The sequence below is a fragment of the Tursiops truncatus genome, chromosome 7 (genome assembly GCF_011762595.2).
Source record: "Tursiops truncatus isolate mTurTru1 chromosome 7, mTurTru1.mat.Y, whole genome shotgun sequence".
NCBI classification, from domain to species: Eukaryota; Metazoa; Chordata; class Mammalia; order Artiodactyla; family Delphinidae; genus Tursiops; species Tursiops truncatus.
Window position 1 is genome coordinate 19,624,321 of NC_047040.1, and position 18,733 is coordinate 19,643,053.

The 18,733-nt window shown below is 54.8% G+C and overlaps 1 protein-coding gene across 10 annotated transcripts in view; it reads left to right on the forward strand.

Annotated features, from left to right (window-relative positions):
* TNS1 (tensin 1) overlaps positions 1-18,733 on the forward strand; it is a 205,251-nt gene that overhangs the window by 154,464 nt on the left and 32,054 nt on the right. For 8 of the 10 annotated variants that reach the window (XM_073807274.1, XM_073807276.1, XM_073807273.1 and 5 more), the window contains 4 exons: positions 1,812-3,365; positions 9,594-9,680; positions 14,727-14,923; positions 15,846-15,921. In XM_073807274.1, coding sequence (XP_073663375.1) covers positions 1,812-3,365; positions 9,594-9,680; positions 14,727-14,923; positions 15,846-15,921 — 1,914 coding nt within the window. The remainder of the gene's footprint in view (positions 1-1,811; positions 3,366-9,593; positions 9,681-14,726; positions 14,924-15,845; positions 15,922-18,733) is intronic. The other 2 variants (XM_033859781.2, XM_073807275.1) reach the window with 1 other exon arrangement.

Genomic DNA, 18,733 nt, shown 5'->3' on the forward strand with positions numbered 1-18,733 from the left:
GCTGCATCTTAGTAGCCTTTTGGGGTCCCGGAACACGGGGCAGGTTTTCGGAGAATCAGACCTTTCTCAGCCAAAACCCATTTCCAGTTCAGACCGGCGCCATCGCTGTGAGCCCTGGGCTGCGGCAACACTCTGGCCCGGTGTCACTTGGGGCCTGCTGCTGGCTGAGACCCCAAAGCCCCAGGGAAAACTGGGGGCAGAGAGATGGTTCTGGAGGGTTAAGTGAATGGGCAGAGCCTCCAGCCCCCAGGGGCTGCGTGTGGACGATGTGCCTTGTCGGGCATGTCGGTGCTGGTGCTGGGGTGACGTCACTTGGTTGGCCTGTGGTTTGTTGTGTGTGTGTGTTGATCAGGATGTTCCTGTTTTGCGGTTGTCTGATCACTTGTTTTTGGCCGTGGACTTCTGGATGAGTGTTTATTTTTAGAGGCTGCCACTTCTGGCCTGAGGGCTGATCCTTGGGCATGGTAGGAGCTTGTATTTGCTGAAATGTTTGTGGCTTTAAATTTCAGTATTTATTTTGGGGTATTGCTACTTTCTATGTGTTTATTCTGTGGGTGCGTGTGTGTGTGATATGACAGTGCAGGATAATAAAAAATTGTGTGGTCTGTGAAGTTCTGCTTTAGCTTTGATTTTAATTTAGTTTTTTAAAAAATTTTAAATTAGTTCTGATTTAAAATCCCAGCTTTACCAAGTACTATGTGTCTGCAAATAAATGGTTTCACGTCTCAGTTTCTCCGTCTTTAAAATAGGCATAACAACCCTGACTCACAGGATTAGAAATAACGTATGTGTAAACGTAGCAAAGTGTTCCCTGAATGTTACTGTTAACATTAGTATTTGTGTATTCGTATCCACACCTGCTCTTTCTGACCGCGGTGCTGGGGCTGTCTGGTGTACTCCGTGAGTGCACGCGTCTGGGTGTTTTTGATTTGGGTGATTTCTGGTGGGAGTGTGTGTCTCTGGATGTCTTTTGGTTTTCTGTGTGTGAGTGTGTGTGTGATTGTTGGTGTCTGGGCTGGAGTTTGGGAGGGGGCTTTTTTTCTTGCCAGTTGGGGGCCTGCCTTGGAGGGGGAGGAAGGGAGGTGTGTGTGTGTGTGTGTGTGTGTGTGTGTGTGTGTGTGTGTGTCAAGGCTGGAAGCTGGACTGCTGACTGTACAGGGTGTGAAATCACTGAGTTCCTCTGGGCAGGGAAGTTCTTCGTTCCTGAGTCAGCCCTTTGGCCTCTAGCCACCCAGCGCTCACTTTTTCCTTTCAGAGAAAGTATTGCTCACGGGGTCCCCAGAGCATCTCAGACAAAGTGGCACAGGGGGCACCTCTCCCTGCTGAAAACCTCTACTTTTGTGTCCTCAACCCCTAAGATGCTCCCTCCACCCTTGGCCCCTGAAGCTCCTTTCCAGAACGTCCACGGGCCCTGGCATTCAGAGGGAAACTGTGTCCTCCTTAACACCGGGCCTGCCGCCTTTGCTGGACCCCATCTCAGCCCAACACCCCAGGCCCTTGGGAAACGAGCGCAGTGCCGCATCCAGGCTTTGGACCGGGGCATCTTGCCCCCAGGACCCCGGCCCAACCCTGGACTCCACTGCCTGGCCCTGACCCTGGGTGCAGGGGAGGGCTCTGCTCGGAAGCTCGGGGAAAGAGTCCTTTTGTCCTTTTGCCCTCTGCCACCTTGGCTCTATCTCGGGGTGCTGAGAGGATTCCCTTTGGGGATCCAGGGAAGGGAAGCTTTCAGCTGCTTTCCTCGGGAGAATAGAAGATGTCCCGCCTCCCACTGACATCTGCTGTCTGTCTCCCCTCTGGTCCCTCCCTTGTAGAGGTTGTGGGCCACACGCAGGGACCCCTGGACGGGAGCCTGTACGCCAAGGTGAAGAAGAAGGACTCCCTGCACGGCAGCACCGGGGCCGTCAACGCCACGCGGCCCGCTCTGTCGGCTACCCCCAACCACGTGGAGCACACCCTCTCCGTGAGCAGCGACTCGGGCAACTCCACAGCCTCCACCAAGACAGACAAGACCGATGAGCCTGCCCCCGGCCCCTCCAGCGCCCCTGCTTCCCTGAGTCCCGAGGAGAAGCGCGAGCTGGACCGCCTGCTCAGCGGCTTTGGCTTGGAGCGAGAGAAGCAAGGCACCATGTACCACACGCAGCATCTCCGGTCCCGCCTGGCGGGGGGCCCTGCTGCTCCCTCCTCCGGCCGCCATGTCGTCCCGGCCCAGGTTCACGTCAATGGCAGGGCCTTGGCATCTGAGCGGGAGACAGACATCCTGGATGATGAGCTGCCCAACCAGGATGGGCACAGCGTGGGCAGCATGGGCACACTGTCCTCCCTGGATGGGGTCACTAACACCAGTGAGGGGGGCTACCCGGAGGCCCTGTCTCCACTGACCAACGGTCTGGACAAGCCCTACCCCGTGGAACCTATAGTCAATGGCGGGGGATACCCCTATGAGTCTGCCAGCCGGGCAGTGCCTGCCCAAGCTGGCCACCCTGCCCCCATGCGACCCTCCTACTCTGCACAGGAGAGTTTAGCTGGCTACCAGCGGGAGGGGCCCCACCCAGCCTGGCCACAGTCAATGACCACCTCCCACTATGGCCATGACCCCAGCGGTATGTTCCGCTCTCAGTCCTTTCCGGAAACCAAGCCCCAGCTGCCCCCAGCTCCAGCCCGGGGCGGGAGCAGCCGGGAGGCTGTGCAGAGGGGCCTGAATTCCTGGCAGCCTCAGCCACCTCCTCGCCAGCAGGAAAGAGCCCACTTGGAGAGCCTCGGGCTCAGCAGGCCCAGTCCCCAGCCATTGGCAGAGCCCCCCATGCCTGGCCTTCCCGAGTTCCCGCGGGCGGCCTCCCAGCAGGAGATCGAGCAGTCCATCGAAGCCCTCAATATGCTGATGCTGGACCTGGAGCCAGCCACGGCGGCCGCCCCACTGCACAAGTCCCAGAGTGTCCCTGGGGCCTGGCCCGGCGCTTCCCCGCTCTCCTCCCAGCCCCTCTCTGGCTCTTCCGCCCAGTCCCATCCACTGACCCAGTCCAGATCTGGCTACATCCCCAGTGGGCATTCCTTGGGCACCCCTGAGCCTGCTCCCCGGGCCTCCCTGGAGTCTGTCCCTCCTGGCAGGCCTTACTCACCTTATGATTATCAGCCATGTCTAACGGGGCCCAACCAGAGTTACCGTCCAAAGAGCCCAGCTGCCTCCTCCTCGTCTGCCTTCCTTCCAAACACCCAGAGCTCTCCGGGTCCTCAGCTGCCCCCAGTCTCTCTCCCTGGCCTCACCACTCAGCCTCAGCTTCCACCGAAGGAGGTGACTTCAGACCCATCCCGAACCCCAGAGGAGGAGCCATTGAACCTGGAGGGGCTTGTGGCCCACCGGGTAGCAGGTAAGAGCCTCAGGGGCCATGAGTTCTGGGTATCCCCTCCTTATTCCCTCCACACCTTCCCTCTCTGGTCGTGGCTGGTGTTGCTGGAGCGAGGTGCAGGCCCAGCCATCACGCCTTAGCGGGTGCTGCTTTGGCCTGGGGAAGAGGCTGTCAGGAGCCCACATGACAGCCATCCCTTCCTGCATTCGTTGCCTGTTAGGCTCCAAGCCAGGCACTGAGGTTCAAAGATCAGGAATTTTCGGTCTAGTGAGGGAGCAGGTACACAGACAGATAATTCTAACAGAGAGCAATGTGTGCTACAACAGAAGTGGGGAACAAAGCCCCAGAGCCTGGGAAAGCAAGGTTTCCCACCTAGGGCAATCAGGGAAAGCTTCCTGGAGGTGGTGACTCCAGGGCTGGAGTACAAATTTTCTAGGCAGAGAGGAGATGCTCTCTGCAGCTGCCTGCAGTGGAGAAGGCCTGGAGAAGGTTGGAGGGAGGCCTCTGTGGACTCCAGTTCCCTTTTGAGCCCTCCCAGAGGCACAGCAATGCCTGAGAGGGTGTCCTGAAGCCCTTGGGCTCCATCTGAGTGTTCAACCCTGGTGTGTCCTTTCAGGATATTTCTCCGTTTCTGGGGAGGCCAAGGTCCATCTTCTTGTTCAGCTGTCCTGCTAGTCCTTGCTTTAGGACCAGCTCTGTATGGGAAGCGGGCACTGAGAAACAGAGCCCTATTTCCTATCAGAGAATGGACTTATTCTCCAGAGAGAGGAGACAGAGTGGGGCAACCAGATGAGCTTACTGGGGAGATAAAGGCAAGAAATGGCAGCGTGTCCAGGGCCATGTTGGGAGGGGCAGGAAGGGCTCCCTTCCTTCCCTCTGGCCTAAGCCTGTGACCATTCCACGGGGGCAGCCAAACTGGGCGGGAAATCCTATGAGTTGGTTTTATTGTGGAGGTGAAGCCCAGACCAGGGTGGACCAGAGCCTGGGGCGAGGGGGACCTTGTGCCAAGCCCCTCAGCTGACAGGGTGGTGGGTAGTCAGGGAGCAGAAGGGGAGCCTGGGCAACTGACTCTGCCTTCTGTCCCTTTTCCTAAATTTAGGGGAAGCTGAGTCACCATGCCAGCTACAGGGAGGAAGGGGGACGCCGTCCCTGAGGATGGATGGTGGGTTTAGGGAAGTAGCTGGGGCCAGGCCAGTTGGCTGTTGGGTTTGAGTCCAGGACCTGGTGTGGTGGCCTGGACTCCCTGCTCCTGTATTTCAGAGCAGAGCACAGCCCCCAGTTCAACTACTGGTAACTTGAAATTGGCCATAATGGCAGTATTCACACTATGGAAATTGGCAATCAAGGACTTCCCCTGCCCTGGTAGCATCACATCATTGTCTTTACCCAAGAGTCAAAACATAAGATGAGTAGCTCTATAACCCGAGGGGTGAAATGCTCCATGGGGGTCCCCGTGGGGCTGGTGTCTTCTACTTTTGTCTACATCTGGGCCCATGAGATAAGGAGTACCTGGCTTGTCAGCAGAAACCATTTTCCTCCTGGTTTTGTTGAAGGGAGAGGAATGGGCCCTCTCAATATTTTACAGAGTTGGGGTGGTGGCCTGAGGAATAGTGACACTCTAGTCTAATAATGGGCAGGATCCAAGGGGCTTTTCTCTGGGGGAGCAGGATGAGTTTCCTCCTTTTCACAGAACCCTCTGTATAGCTCTCCCAGAGCTTGCTCAGAAGGAAGCCATACTTTAATGGCCCTAGAAGGATGTCCATCTTGTAGTGGCTTTCACCTCATCCTTTTCTCTCCTACCAGTTTCTGAGGTCTTGCCTCTCCACCTCCATATCCTGTAGCTGCTCAGGTTTTGGCTGCCAAGAAGTCCTATGGAGGGAGGGATATTGTTGGCACAGTACCTGTGTCCTCCAACCCTGCTGTCATCTCCTCCACCAACTGTGAGTGACTCAGTCAGGAGAAGGGATAAGAGCTGTAGAGGGGACAGTTATATTTGGTCTCCAGGGCTACAAAGGACCTCTTGGGTCCATGCCCTGTCATGAACAGTATTTCTTATGTCAGCAGGTCCTGCTTGCACAACTTCTTCAGTAGCCCTATCCGCAGTGCTGTGTAGATAAAGATGCACCGGCAGGATTAATTTGTAGAACAGTCCAGGAGCCAAGGGATAGACTTTCAGCACTGCCTTTTTCTTCTCATTTTACATTCTTCTGCAAGAAGCTGGAATGTAAGCTTCAACATGAGTAACCTCAGATCCGAGGGAGAACCTCTATATGGTCATCAGTATGATCTGGTTTCTCCTGGCCTTTCTCCCTCAAGTCTGCTCTTTTTCCTTGGCTGTCAGCTGAGGCTGTTATACCTCAGTTCCATGTCCTTGGTTCATCCCACTTTGATCCAACTACTCCTTACGTCTTATTTCAGCTTAGCGCTCAGAGTATGTAGGGTTAGTTTTCTTAACTTGACAAAGGGTAGGTACTGTAGCACATGTCACACTTTCTTGTGAAACATTAGAATTAGAAGCATTCCCATTACACCAGGGACAAAATAAAGATGCCTGTTATCACCACTATCATTTAACATTGTACTGGATATCCCAGCCAGTGCAATAAGACAAGAAAAGGAAATAAGAGTCATAGTTGTTGAGTCCAATCAAGTTATCTTATGATCCTGATTCTGTGACTGTACTGATCTCAGGTGTCTCTAGAGGTAGAGATTTCAATGCATATTGGAAATCAGAAGTTGATCTTATCCTTAAGGAGTCTAGAGTTTAGAAAGGGGAAAAAGAACTGGAACTTTAAAATGAAGTTATTTGTAGTAAGAGAGGTATGAAGAAAGTTCTGTGGGAATGAAGAAAAAGGGAAGCTCACTATCAGCTGGAGAGATTGGGGAGGCTCTTTGTTGAGTGTGGCTTTTACAGAGCCTTGGAAGATGGGTAGGACTTTGAAAATGGGTGAGGTCGTTGGAGAGAGAGGGCTCATAATGAAGATAGGAAAACTTAAGGCATGTTTGAAGAATAGAGTGGATTGAGAGCATATAGGCTGTGTGAGAGAGAGTCAAGAAAGGTAGCCTGGGGCCTGCGTCTGTTTGGTTGTAATACCAGACTAAGGAGCCTGAATCTTACCTAGTGGCGGTGTAGGAAGCCATTACTGTGTTTAGGAGAGGATGCCATGATCAGGGCTGTAGTTTAGGAAGATGTATCTGGTGGGTCTGGGCAGAAAGGATACAAAAAGGGAGAGACTTTGAGCTGGGAGATGCTAGGAGCTTATTAGCTAACCTAGGTGATGGGGGCTGAGTTAGGGTGCTGACCATGGAAATGAAAAAAAAGAGATGGGTGCCAAGGATGCTGTGGTGGGATGAGAACTGATGCATTTACAAGTTGATTGGATGTAGTAGGTGAAGAAGAGGAAGACATCAAAGATAATTCTGAGGCTCCATGAATAGAAACAGAATGATGGTTCCATTAATAAGCCAGAAGTTAGCGGGAGGAGCAGGTCTGGTGTAAGATGAAGACCTCAGTGTTAGATATGTTGAATTTGAGTGACAGTGGAGCCTCCAGGTAGAGATGTGTGGAAGGCAATCAGACATCGGAATTGGAGCTCAAAAGAGTGGAAAGAGCTATAGATTTGGGAGTCATTCTCACAAAGGTAAAGGTTAAAGCTTTGGGCATGGATGAGGTCTCGATATGTCAGAGGGCATGGAGAGAAAAGAACTTAGAATGAGATGGCCACGAGGGAATGGAGGTCATACGGGGGACTAAGAACAAATGTTCAGGACAGAGAGAGGACACTAGGACAGCCGGTCATCACAGAAGTCAGAATAGTAAAGGGTTTCCAGGAGGAGGGGTGGGAGGTTAGCAATATCACTGTGGAGAGAGCATGACGAGAAGGACTCAGGAAACTTCACTGGGCTTTTGCCAATTAGGCGGCCCCAGTGATTTTCAAAGGCATATTTTCAATAGAGTGGTGGTGACAGAAACCAGACAGGGATTGAGGAGTGAGAGATGAGAGGGTGCAGACAGCATATCAGCCCCTCTTCTGAGTGGCTTTGTGATAAGAGGGAAGAGGGTGGTAGCTAAAGAGGGTAGCCAGATACTGAGAGCTTCTTTCTGTGAATATAGGAGCCGTGAGAATGTTTTTAGAGGGGGAGGAGGGAGAGGTTGAATATGGAGGGAAGAGGGAGAAGAAAAAGATTGAAGAGAAAGAAATTGATAGACTAGGTCTCTAAGGAGGTAAGGGGAGTTAGGCTTAGGAACCCAGGTGGATAATTTAGGCTCAACCAGGAGGTGAGGTACCTCTTCATGAAATAAGAATAGAGGATGGATACAGATATAGGGAGATATTGGTGTCAAGCCTTGGGAGCTTGAATTGAGAACCCGATTTTTATATGTCATCATGGAAATAGGAGTTGAGATCAAGGCCCATTCCATCATTCATTCAATGTGTGCTCTTAATCCATGCTACATGCTAGCCTAGGTTCTGGAAAAATGGTGGTAAACGAAAGAGATAAAGATCCTTTTTTTAAGAGGTGGAAATGGACAATAAACAAATATACATATAGTATGTCAGATGGGTGATAAGCACCATAGAGATAAAATAAAGCAGTGAAATGCCAAGGAGGGGTGAAGGGTTGCGGGGGGTGGTGGTAGGATGTTCAGGGAAAAGGCTTCCCTGGGCAGGGAGGGAATGTGCCAGATGGAATAGCAAGTGCAAAGGTCCTGAGGTGGGAGTGTGCCTGATATGGGGAAAGTAGGGGGCCCGAAATCAGAGAGGGAATGAGCATGGGGACCAGCTTTCTGTGGGCCTTGTAGGTGATCATAAGACCTCTGGCTTACACTCTGCATGGTGTGAGAAGCCTTAGGAAGGATTTGGGCAGAGGAGTGACTTCACCTGACTTTCTCTAAACACATCAGTGTGGCCAGGATGGAAGGAGGGAGACCAGTTAGCATGCTGGTGCTTTTGATCAGGATGGTGTCTGGAGATGGTGAGACACACTCAGATTGTAGACGTATTTTGGAGGTGTCGCCATCGAGATTTACAGAGAGACTAGACATGGGATGTGAGAGAAGGAAAAGTCAAGGTTTCTGGCCTGAGCACCTAAAGGATGGAGTTGCTCTTTATTGAGATGGAGAAGGACGTGGGAAGAGCAGGCTTAGAGGGGATATCAGAAGTGTGAGTTTGGCCACATTAGATTTGAGGTGCTCATGAAATGTCCAAGACAGTTGGATGTATGAGTCGGGAGTTTATGAGGGAGAGATTGGAGCTTAGAAATGTGGGAGTTGTCAGTATATGATGTCATGTGAAGTAAGGCACTGCATGATGTCGCCTAGCGGGGTGAGCACAGATAGAGAAGGGTTGAGTTCTGGAGCCTTGAACATTTAGCAATTTGAGGCAGGAGGAGGAACCAGCAAAGAAACTGGTATGGAGCAGCATTTGAAGTGGAGGAAACTCAAAGGGTGTGGTTCTCTGGAAGCCAGGAAAGGGTGATGTTGGTCACTGCATGGCCCCTGTGTTGTGAGATCGATTGGAGTCAGCTGGGGGGGAATAAAAGGACCTCACAGGTCCTTACAGGTCCTTACGGTGCATCCTCATCTTAAGGACTTTTCGGTGGTACCCAGCAGTTTGGGGCAGGAGTAGAAAATCCTAAGTGGCTCCCGTGGAAGAGGGTTACTAAGAGGGGTGTGATGGAAGAATGAAGGGCCGAGGGATGCCCCGATGCTCAGGAAGATGACCCTCGGGCTCAGACTGGCAGGGTCACTGCCGAACCCAGGAAGAAGCAGGTGACCGTGAGAGGAGAAAGGTCCTGGGATGAGGTCGTGTTGACCGTGAGGGCGGGTGAGGTATGGGGCCACAGGACTGAAATCTCCTGGTCCCAGGCTGGCACCTTCCTGCTCCATGCTGGGGTTGGAAAAGAGAGAGGTGGGTGGCGTCCTGCTGGACAGCAGAAAGTCCACCTGCCCTTTGGGGAAACGAGACCCTAGATCCACCCTCTCATCTTGTCTGACACCCTGCCCGCCCCCCTCCAGCCTGTGGCCAGAACCCAGACTCAGAACACTGACTAACCTTGATTTTCTCTTTGTTTTTGTTTTGTTTCGTCTTGTTAAATGCCTTGTCCCTGGCGTTCTTCGTGTGTCCCGTGTCCATCTGTCCCCTGTGCCGTGGGCGTGGTGCCTTCCTTGCCTGGTGTCCTCCCCCCCCGCCCCCCCTCCCTGCTTGCCTCCCTGCTGCCGGCTCCCCGGGGTGGGGTGGGGAGCAGCGTACAATGCCAGGCTGCAGGGCACTGGGCAGAGTGTCGGCTCCGGGCACCCTCCTCTCCACCGGCTCCGATCTTCCTCTCTCTCTGGTTGGTTCCTCTCCCCGCTTCCCCCTTTATGACTTACCTGAGCTCTCCGTTTCTTTCTTTTCCCTTCTTCCTTCATGCGCTGCTCCTCCACATTTTTGCCCACTTTCTTCTACTTCCTCGTTTCCCATTTCCTCCTCACTTTCCTTCCTCTCCTTCTGTTCTCTCCGTCTCTTTCTTCTCTTTGTCCCCCACCTCTTCTCTCACTGCCCCCTTCTTCCTCCTGCCTCCCTCCTCTCTGCATGAGTGGGTGCTCCCACTTCTGCATGGACACGGCCTGATGCTTCCAGCCTTGGCCTTCCCTGCTGGGAACAGGGTCCGGGGTGACTAGGTGAACTTTCAGCCCCCCCGTGGGCACACAGGCCTTTGCAACAAGGGTGCTCAGTGAGGGTTTGGGACAGCCCGGCTCCCCAGCTACCTTGGCCAGATCACCTGGGCTGCCCGGCCAGAGCCTCAGCAGGAGCCAGGCCGAGCTCTGCGTGGACCAGCGGGCACAAGGCGCAGAGTGGTGCCCTGCCACCTGCTGCGCTGTCCATTCTGGAGTACAGCACTCCCTGGGGACAGGGCACCCCCTCTGACCTCATCCTGAATCTCTGATCCTAGGACCCATGGCCAAGAGTCAGAAGCCCTGGGTGTGGTCCTGGCTTTTCCTGTGACCTCCTCTGTGACACTCCCGGGGAAGTCTCTGAATTGCTCAGAGCTCTGTCTCCCAGTGTGACACGTGGAGGATCGTAGCCTTGCCACGTGCCTTTTGCATGGTGGCTTGATGTGCCCCAACATGGTGGACCCCCCATCAAAGTCACGTTGCTCTGTTAGAGGGCGATGTCATCCACTGGCGTCTCCCACCAGCTCTCGGACACACAACCCCTAGACTTCTAGCTCTGGGGAGGGAATCACCTCATCCTTTCTCTGCTCCTCAGAGCCCAGAGGCCCAGGGCAGGGAGAAGACGATGTGCTCAGGCTTACCCCAGGCCGTGGCCTTGAGCAGTTCCGGGAAAAGCCTTGGGGGTGGAGTGGGGTGGGAACTGTTGACTCCCAGTGGCAATATCTGGTGCTCTCGCGGCCCCTTCTTCTCCCAGTCCGTGGATAATGGGGAGATGGTTCTAGCAGAATGCCTCCTGTCCCCCTCCTCTCCTGTCCCTCCACCTTTTCTCGGCCCAGTGGTGGGGAGTGCGGTGTTCGGTGGGGCCTGGGGGTTTGGGCAGTTCTGGGGGGTCCTGAGGGGAGCTGGCATGGCTTGCCCTGGGGCTGCTAGTGTGGTTGCCGTGTGGCTTTCTGGTGCCCTGGCCCAGCAGGTGGCCTCCCGGATCCCCTCCCTTCTGGAGCCCCAGGCAAGCAGTCGGACACCCAGCCCCGCCACCTGGAGCTGAGGAATCCAGATTTTTGGAAATTGGAAGGCTGGAAAGAAGAGCTGGGTCTGTCGGGGTGGAAGCGGCCAGTCCTGGGGCGGGTAGGGGAGGCATGTGATGAAGCCTGACACCAGGGCATATGTCCATGGAACTCGGGGGTGGTGGGCAGCCGTGCTCCATCTATTAACCAGGTGTATTGATGTGTGTTAGGGCTACAGCCCCTGGAATTGCCCGTGTGTGTGTGTGTGTGTGTGTGTGTGATGAAGGGGATTCACGGCCTCGGTTCCAGCCCACTTTAGGGGAGCCTAGGAGCCAGCTGTTCCCCCGAGCACAACGCCATCCTGGGGAGCAGAGTGAGGACCCCGGGAGATGGGGCTGCTCCGGCCCCTTGCTCTTCAGGTCTGGTGGTCAATGTGGAGGCCCCGGGCTGAGGTGACCGCTGTCCTCCAGGAGGAGGGGAAGGTCCGATGCCCACAGTGTGTGACATCCCTTGGAGGATGACAAAGGGCTTCTGGATGTAGTGCGTTATTATCCCAAAGGCCACTTTCTGGCCGCTCCTCGTGCTGCCGGGGCTGGAGGGCTGGACCCACCAGCTTTCCTGGGAGGACCTTCCAGAGTCCCTTGCCTGCCTCTCTTTCCCCCTTTCTTCGTGAGCTTCCTCTGGCCCCCATTCTCCTGCTGGGGAAGGGCTGAGTGTGGAGGTTCTGAGGGTGACTGTGACCCACCACTGTTCCTGCCAGGCTAAGGCTGCGTGCGCCCACACGTGTCTGTACGTGTGTGTACGCGTGTGCCTGTGTGTGTGCAGGGAGCGGGGCACGTAGACGGAGGCCCTGAGAGCGGGGCCGGGGCCAGGAGACCAAGAAAGTCCTGGGGTCGGGGGTGGGGGAGGGGAGGAGGCCGGTGGGGAGTGCGGGTCTATTTTTATTATCCGTCAGCTTCTGGGACATGAGGGAGTGGTGTTCTCTCTCTGACACTGGCTGTCAGCTTGTGTCCAGACGTCCCAGCTTGGCTGAGGAACAATGGGGCTCTCTTCTCTCCCCTCTGCCATGGCCCGTCTCCCCTCCCGTAGAGAGAGACAAGAGAGAGGGAACATGGCTCTCCAGGCGCTCCGGGGCAGATCTGGGACTGCCAAGGCGGACAACAGTGGGACACTGTGTTCAAACAATGTGAGAGGCCCAGGCTGGCCACTGGGGCCGTGGGTGCTCTGCGGGAGAGGGGCTGTCCCCGTGGGAGTGGTATGCCGGGTCTTCCCCCTTCTGCAGTGGGAGGCTCTGCCCTGCAGGACCCTAGCTCTTTGGACGGCAACCTGTCCATGCCCCCTGCCTCTGGACAGAGCCGGTCCCACTCCAGTGGTGGTGGAGAGGCGGCTTGGAGAGGTGTGATTACCCTCAAGTGTCTGACTGCCTTGGGCCAGGTCTCGCATCCTCCAAAGCCCAGAAGCCCCTCCAACGGTCCCGCCTCTTCTCTGGGCGCTGCAACCCTCTGCATCCCCAGAATGTGGGGGATGTTCTGGGTGCATCGGGGAGAATGCTCTCTGTCCCTCTGGGAGACTTAGGGCCTCGCATTGAAACAGACCCAGTTTTCAAGGGCAGATATCGGATCCCCAAACAGGGAAACTGGCCACCCCTTGCAGAGGCACGGGGACCTGCCAGAAAGAGGCTGCGGGTCTGGGCCAGCCGGAACTGAGAGCAGCCCTAATGCGTTTCTTTTAACCTTGGGGCTGAAGTTGGTTCCAAACCCCAAGGGCCTTTCCCAAATGGGCCTCCTTTGTCACGATTATTATTAGAAAATCAATGGCTACGTCTCTTTCTCTCTAATGTTTTTGCCAGGAGTGGAAGCAGCAGCGGCTTTGGACCAAGCTGCCCCAGAGGCCTGAGGGGGAAGGGGGCTCGACGGTGGGGGGAGCACGGCCAGGGACAGGGCCGGTCAGGGTGCTTCTCTGAGGGCTGGCAGCCTGGGATTGCTGGAGGGTCCCGGCTGCTGCCCCACCCTTTAGAGCCAGGCCCCGTCTTTCATCCGTGTTGATGATCATAGCAGCCCCTGGTTAGGTAGGACTCTGCGACCCCCATTTTTCTATTCTGAAAATAAAGGTCCTTCGAGGCAAGGGGTTTATTTGCTTTCAGTAAAGCAGTCGTGAGTCTGGTTTACTGTCTTTAGCCAGGGCTCTTTTTTCCTCGGTTGAGATGGTAGGCAGGTTGCCTCTGATTAACGAAGAGCCCGAAGTGGAGCCTCAGAATATCCCCACCCCCCCCGAAAAATAAAGAACACCGCCCCACCCATCTACCTTCTGCACTTACATGTGCTCTCCAGATGGGGCTCCTAATCAGGAGATGATATGAGTGCATGACTTGGAGTGATGGTGTGAGTGTTCGAGAGTATGTGTCCATCCCTAGACTTGGCAGCCGGCAGCCTGCTGTTCATGACAAGGAGGGAGGCTTCCCAGCCTGTGCTCGTGATGACAGCCTTAGTGGCTGCTCCAGGCTGGAGCTGAAGGGCCCCCAGGGCCACGCAGACCCCGCTGTGGAGGGTACATGGTGATTCAGTCTGAATGAGGGTGACTTCTGCTTGGTTGAGCTGGCGTGTCCCTGCGGCCAGCTGTGTGTGCGTGTGCGTGTGCGTGTGTGTGTGTGTGTTGTGTGCATGTGTGCCACGAGGCGGTTGGTCTGCCCACAAGTGCTGGCCTGAGGCTGCTGTGGCCAGGGTCTCACAAGACCTTTGATAAGTCCCAGCACCTCTTCTCACCTGCCCCCCTCGGGTGGTGGTGAAAGGAGGGCTGGGAATTTCCTCCTGCAGGACAATGAGGGCAAGGGGCCCGCCCTCAGGCTGGGTCTTGGCCTCTGGGCCCCGGGGAATGAGTTCTCTAGGATTCTGGAGCCAGCTCAGTGAGGCAATGGGTTTCGTGCAGCAGCCCAGCTGTGGGAAGAGGGAGTGGGAAGGGAGGGTGAGATTAACAACATCCCCAGGCCTGCGGAATGGAAGGGAAGTGCACAGAAGCAGATGGGGCGCATGGCGTCGGGCTCTTTGCCTGCTGCTCTGCTGGGAGAGGCAGGCTGGAACCTGGGCCATCTTTGGGGCAGGAGAAGGGTGAACAGATAAGGGGCCAGCGTAAAGGAAGCGGGAAGGAGCTTTCAGAGGTGCACTGGTTGAGGGTTGGGCCCTCCCAGAGAAGGCCAGCAGTGTTCCGGGGGCCGGCTGGGGCTGGGGACACTGTGACAAGACTTAGTCATTCCTTGATTTCTTCTCGCGAGCGCCATTTGCAAGATGATGCATCATTCATTCTTTCCAAAAGTCTTCCCCACGGGCCTGGTGTTGCTTGTTGGTTGATGCAGTCGCCTTGGAGACTGATTCTCCTCCCTCCACCTTCCCTCTTTTGCCTGGAAGCTCTGGCCCTCTGCCTCCGGGGCTTGGAAGAAGTTGACATCTGTTTCTTGTATCAGTCCTTTGTGCTCTGGGCCCCAACCCTGTGCAGAGTGGAGATTCTTGGTGAAGGCCAGCCAATCTAAGCCGATCCCCCACCCTGCAGAGAAACCGGGGTGTGGGCAGAGGGAGGCTGGTGGGAGGATGTGCTGAGGGGAGACAAGCCCAGCTCCAGCTGGGCCCCTGGGCTAAGATGCACTGCCTTCTCTGGGGGAGTTAGGCCCGAGGGATCCTTTCCCCCACATTATGCTCAGTGCTCTCTATGCCCTGCCATCCCTCCCAGGGGTGCAAGCTCGGGAGAAGCAGCCTGCAGAGCCCCCAGCACCTCTCCGGAGGCGGGCAGCCAGCGATGGGCAGTACGAGAACCAGTCGCCAGAACCTGCATCGCCCCGTAGTCCTGGGGTTCGCTCCCCTGTCCAGTGCGTCTCCCCAGAGCTGGCTCTCACCATCGCTCTCAATCCTGGAGGGCGGCCCAAAGAGGTGAGTCCTGGGGCCGTATCCTGGGGCCACAGAGGGTAGTGGAGCCCACCTGAACTATTGAGGAACTTGATGGTTAACTGGGCAGCAATGACCTGTCAGTAAACTCAGTAATCTTTCCTCCCTGCATCCTCAGCCTAGGTCTCCTCTCAGGCTTGTGGAATCTGGAGCCCATTTCCTTCCCTAAATAGCTTTTATGCCCCTACTTCTTCCATGAACACTGAGACTGAGGTTCCCTTCTTGATTCCTAAAGGGCCCCCCTAGAAGGGTGGTAAGGATCCTGGGTATGACGTAGGTGACCACAGTCTCTAAACTCCAAGCCAGATCCTAGAGACTGACTTTGTTTTTGAGCCCTTTCTAGACGTGTGGTTTTCTCGGGAGATCAAATTTCAATGTCAATTGTTTGTATTTCTGAGACGTTCAGTAGTTTGAGGAAGTAGGTCTTAAACTTTAGGGAGCGTAACAATCACCAGGGAATCTACTAAAAATGTAGGTCCCCCAAGTCCCCCTCCAGAGATTCTAGCCTATTAGACCTGGGATGGGACCCAAGAATCTGCATTTTAAACACGCACCCTGGAAGATTCTGATGCGAGTGGCCCATATTTGATACAATCCAGGTTAACAAGTCATTCTGGATATAAATGGCGTTTGGACATCTTTTCTCTCTCGCCTTCAGTAACCTGCCCCCAGCGCCTTCTCTTTGGCCCTGTTGTGAAATATTCCCAAGGCAGGTGCTGCTGGACCATGGCCTTGGAAAGAGCCACTTTTCTATTCTCTTGGCTGCAAGGAGTTTGGGCTCACGGGTGGCGAGGATCTCCCTTTGACCTCTGTGTTTACCAGGGGAGGGCGGTGGTCAGGCTGGTTAACTGGGAGCCCCTCCTCCTCAGGGTCACAGCCACTGTTTTCCTCCCTTGTTCTTCCGCAGCCCCATTTGCACAGCTACAAGGAGGCCTTTGAGGAGATGGAGAGAACCTCCCCGACCAGCCCACCGTCCAGTGGGGGTAAGAACTTCACACTCAGCCTGCCTTCCCTGGGTCCCCTCTGGCCTGTGTAAGCACCCAGGTTTGGGGGTGCTGGCAAAGTTGGGAGGGGCCAGAACCTGCCGCTTCCCATCCCTATGGCTCATTTTACTCCAGCTTCCCTCCCCCGCTTCTATTCTTTTCTGCCGTCCACGCTCACACGTCTAAGGATGCAGCAGCCGCAGTCCTGGGATCCGGACTGACCTACTGTGGGGCCCGTGGGCTCCCACCTTACGGAGTTTGCTGGTTGCTGAGAGTCTTCGCATCCTATGTGCAAAACATCCCCCATCCTAAAGGGACTCTTTGTGCCCTGCTGGTGTGTCTCTGAGACACCCCTTGACCTTCTTGCTTCTGATCCCCATTTTTGTCTGCATCCAGGCACCTCTTCCACTTCAGGCAACCTATTTAGGTTCCACCGAGGAAAGAAAGGCTCAGAAGCCTCAGGCTGACCGTATCCCCATCTCATTCATCCCTTGGCTTCCAGACAGGAGCCTTTAGTCTGTACCCCTCTGATGCTCTCACAGGAGAGGCAAATCCCTGAAGGGCAGAGACATTTGTACCCAAAGAGAAGACCTGGGTGAGCCCAGGAGAGGGGCAGTGTTCCTTTCTGTGGTAGAAGAGACATGAGGAGGAGCTGGAGGAGGCCTGGGAAAGCAGTGATGGAAAGCAGTACCAGGCTGTGAAGGACTCAGGGTCCCTGTGAGAGGCCTGGGTCGGCAGAGGTAGAGAGGCTGGCGATGCTCCAGGATCAGGTTGGGTGGGCGCTGCCCAGGCTATTCACTTGTCCCGCTGAGAGGGGAGGAGGGTGAGGACGGGGGAGTTGGAGCTGGCCATGCGTTCTCCTGGTGGTCGGCTGTCCCGCAGAGGGGAGGAATGTGACACTGGTACCTGGCCCCTGCACCAACAGAACTCGTGTTGGCTACCATCTTGGACACGCAGGAGGCTGAAGCTATGAGTGGATGCCATGGCTGTCCCTAGAGCAGTGCTGTCCAGTGGAAAAATAACATGAGCCATGATCGCACTGGAGAATTTACTAATAGCTCTATTGAAGAACATACAGGAAACTGGAGAAATTAATTGTAATGATTTTTAAATTTAACTCAAAATATCCAAAGTATTATAATTTCAATAGGTAAATCGAAATAAAAATATTAATGAGATATCTTACAATCTTTTTAAATAAAATCTAAAAAGACGCTGGTGAAATTAATTTTAATAATAGATTTTATTTAATCCCAAGGATCTAAAATATCATTTCAACATGTAATCAGTATAAAGAGATATTTCACATTCTTGTTTCATACAAGTTTGAAATCGCTGTGTGTTTTGCACTTACAACTTTGTTTAGACTGGCCACACCGCCTGTGCTCCGTAGTCCCAAGTGGCTCATGGCTACCATATTTGGACAGTGCAAGCCCAGGGCAATCTGCTCGAGATAGCTCTGTGCCTTTTATGACTCGTGGAATGTCTCTCCCTGGTCTTAACCCCCCACCTTCACACCTGCTCCAATTCCCTGTGGGTCCAAATAGCCAGGATCCTGGCCAGCACCCTGTTTGGGATGAAGCCATCTGGGCTGGGCTAGAGTTGGGTTCTGCCACATGTTTCTGTTCGCATTCTTCTTTCCCTCCCCTTCTCCCCTTGGCCAACCCCGAGAGAGCCCCGGGCAGGGAGGATAAGTTAGAGGTTTCCTCCATGCCCAGAGGCGGAGAAATGCGAGGAATTCTTCTCTCAGGAAGCCAAGCCTTGCCTGGCTTCAGGGCCACCCACTTGTCTGCCTCAGACGGGCCAGATGCCTGGGGACTGAGGACAGGAGTGATTAGGGAGTTGGAGGTGCTGAGGGGAGCCTAGAGAAACCTCCCACCGCCTCTGTCCCCTTGTCCCCTTCACCTCCTTTCACTGGTCCACCTGTGCCTCTGCTGCACCCGCTGGGCAAACACATGCAAACTTGTGGGCCGAAGGGGCTTCGTGGTCATTCCACGGACAGTGGTCTCTGAGGCTGGGCTCATTCTTCCATAATTAATCACATTCAAAGTTGCAAGATACCTCTGTGCGTGCGTGTGTGTGTGTGTGTTTGTGTGTGTGTGTGTGTGTGTGTGTGTGTAAAATGAGAGAAAGAGGGATACACGGGGGCATGCAGGCCTAGACCTACGCCATGGCTAGGTGTTTGTGTCTGTACGTATTTGTCCCCTCTGCTGTATTTGTCTGTTGGGCATCTCAGGGTTAGGGTGGCGCATAGGGGTGGGCCACCCGTCTGGACTCCTGCGATGCCTCTCTATTCCCACAGACACCTATGTACACACCGGCATGTGCACACGTAAGTTATTTAAATTGCTTTCATTGGGAGATTATATTTGGGGGCTTAGTTTCCTACAGGTCTCCCTGTCTTTGGGGAGAGGGAGGAGGCGCCACGGAGGGTCCTGGAGCTGCTGTGTGCGACCTGGGCACCCAAGGGGCACAGCTGGTCTGTTGAGGCCGTCGGTGTGGGGCAGGCAGTCTTGGGGTCTGGCACACCTGTGCGGCTGCGTGTCCTCAGCAGCTATGGCCTCTGCAGGGTCCCGAGAGCTGCGGCCGGAGACACAGAGCTCATTTCTTTACTTCTCCTCAGAGGTGTGTTAGGAGACGTGGCAGCTGCCGCTGAGAAATCTCGTGACTGGGCACAGCAACCACCCTGCAGCTCAGCTCGGAGTCCGGCCATGTCCTTGGCTAATGGGAGAAAGCCTGACCGCCCTTTCTGACCTTGTGTGTCATGTGACACTTCCAACCCAGACGGGCGGCTTGGGAGGGAGCTGGGCTC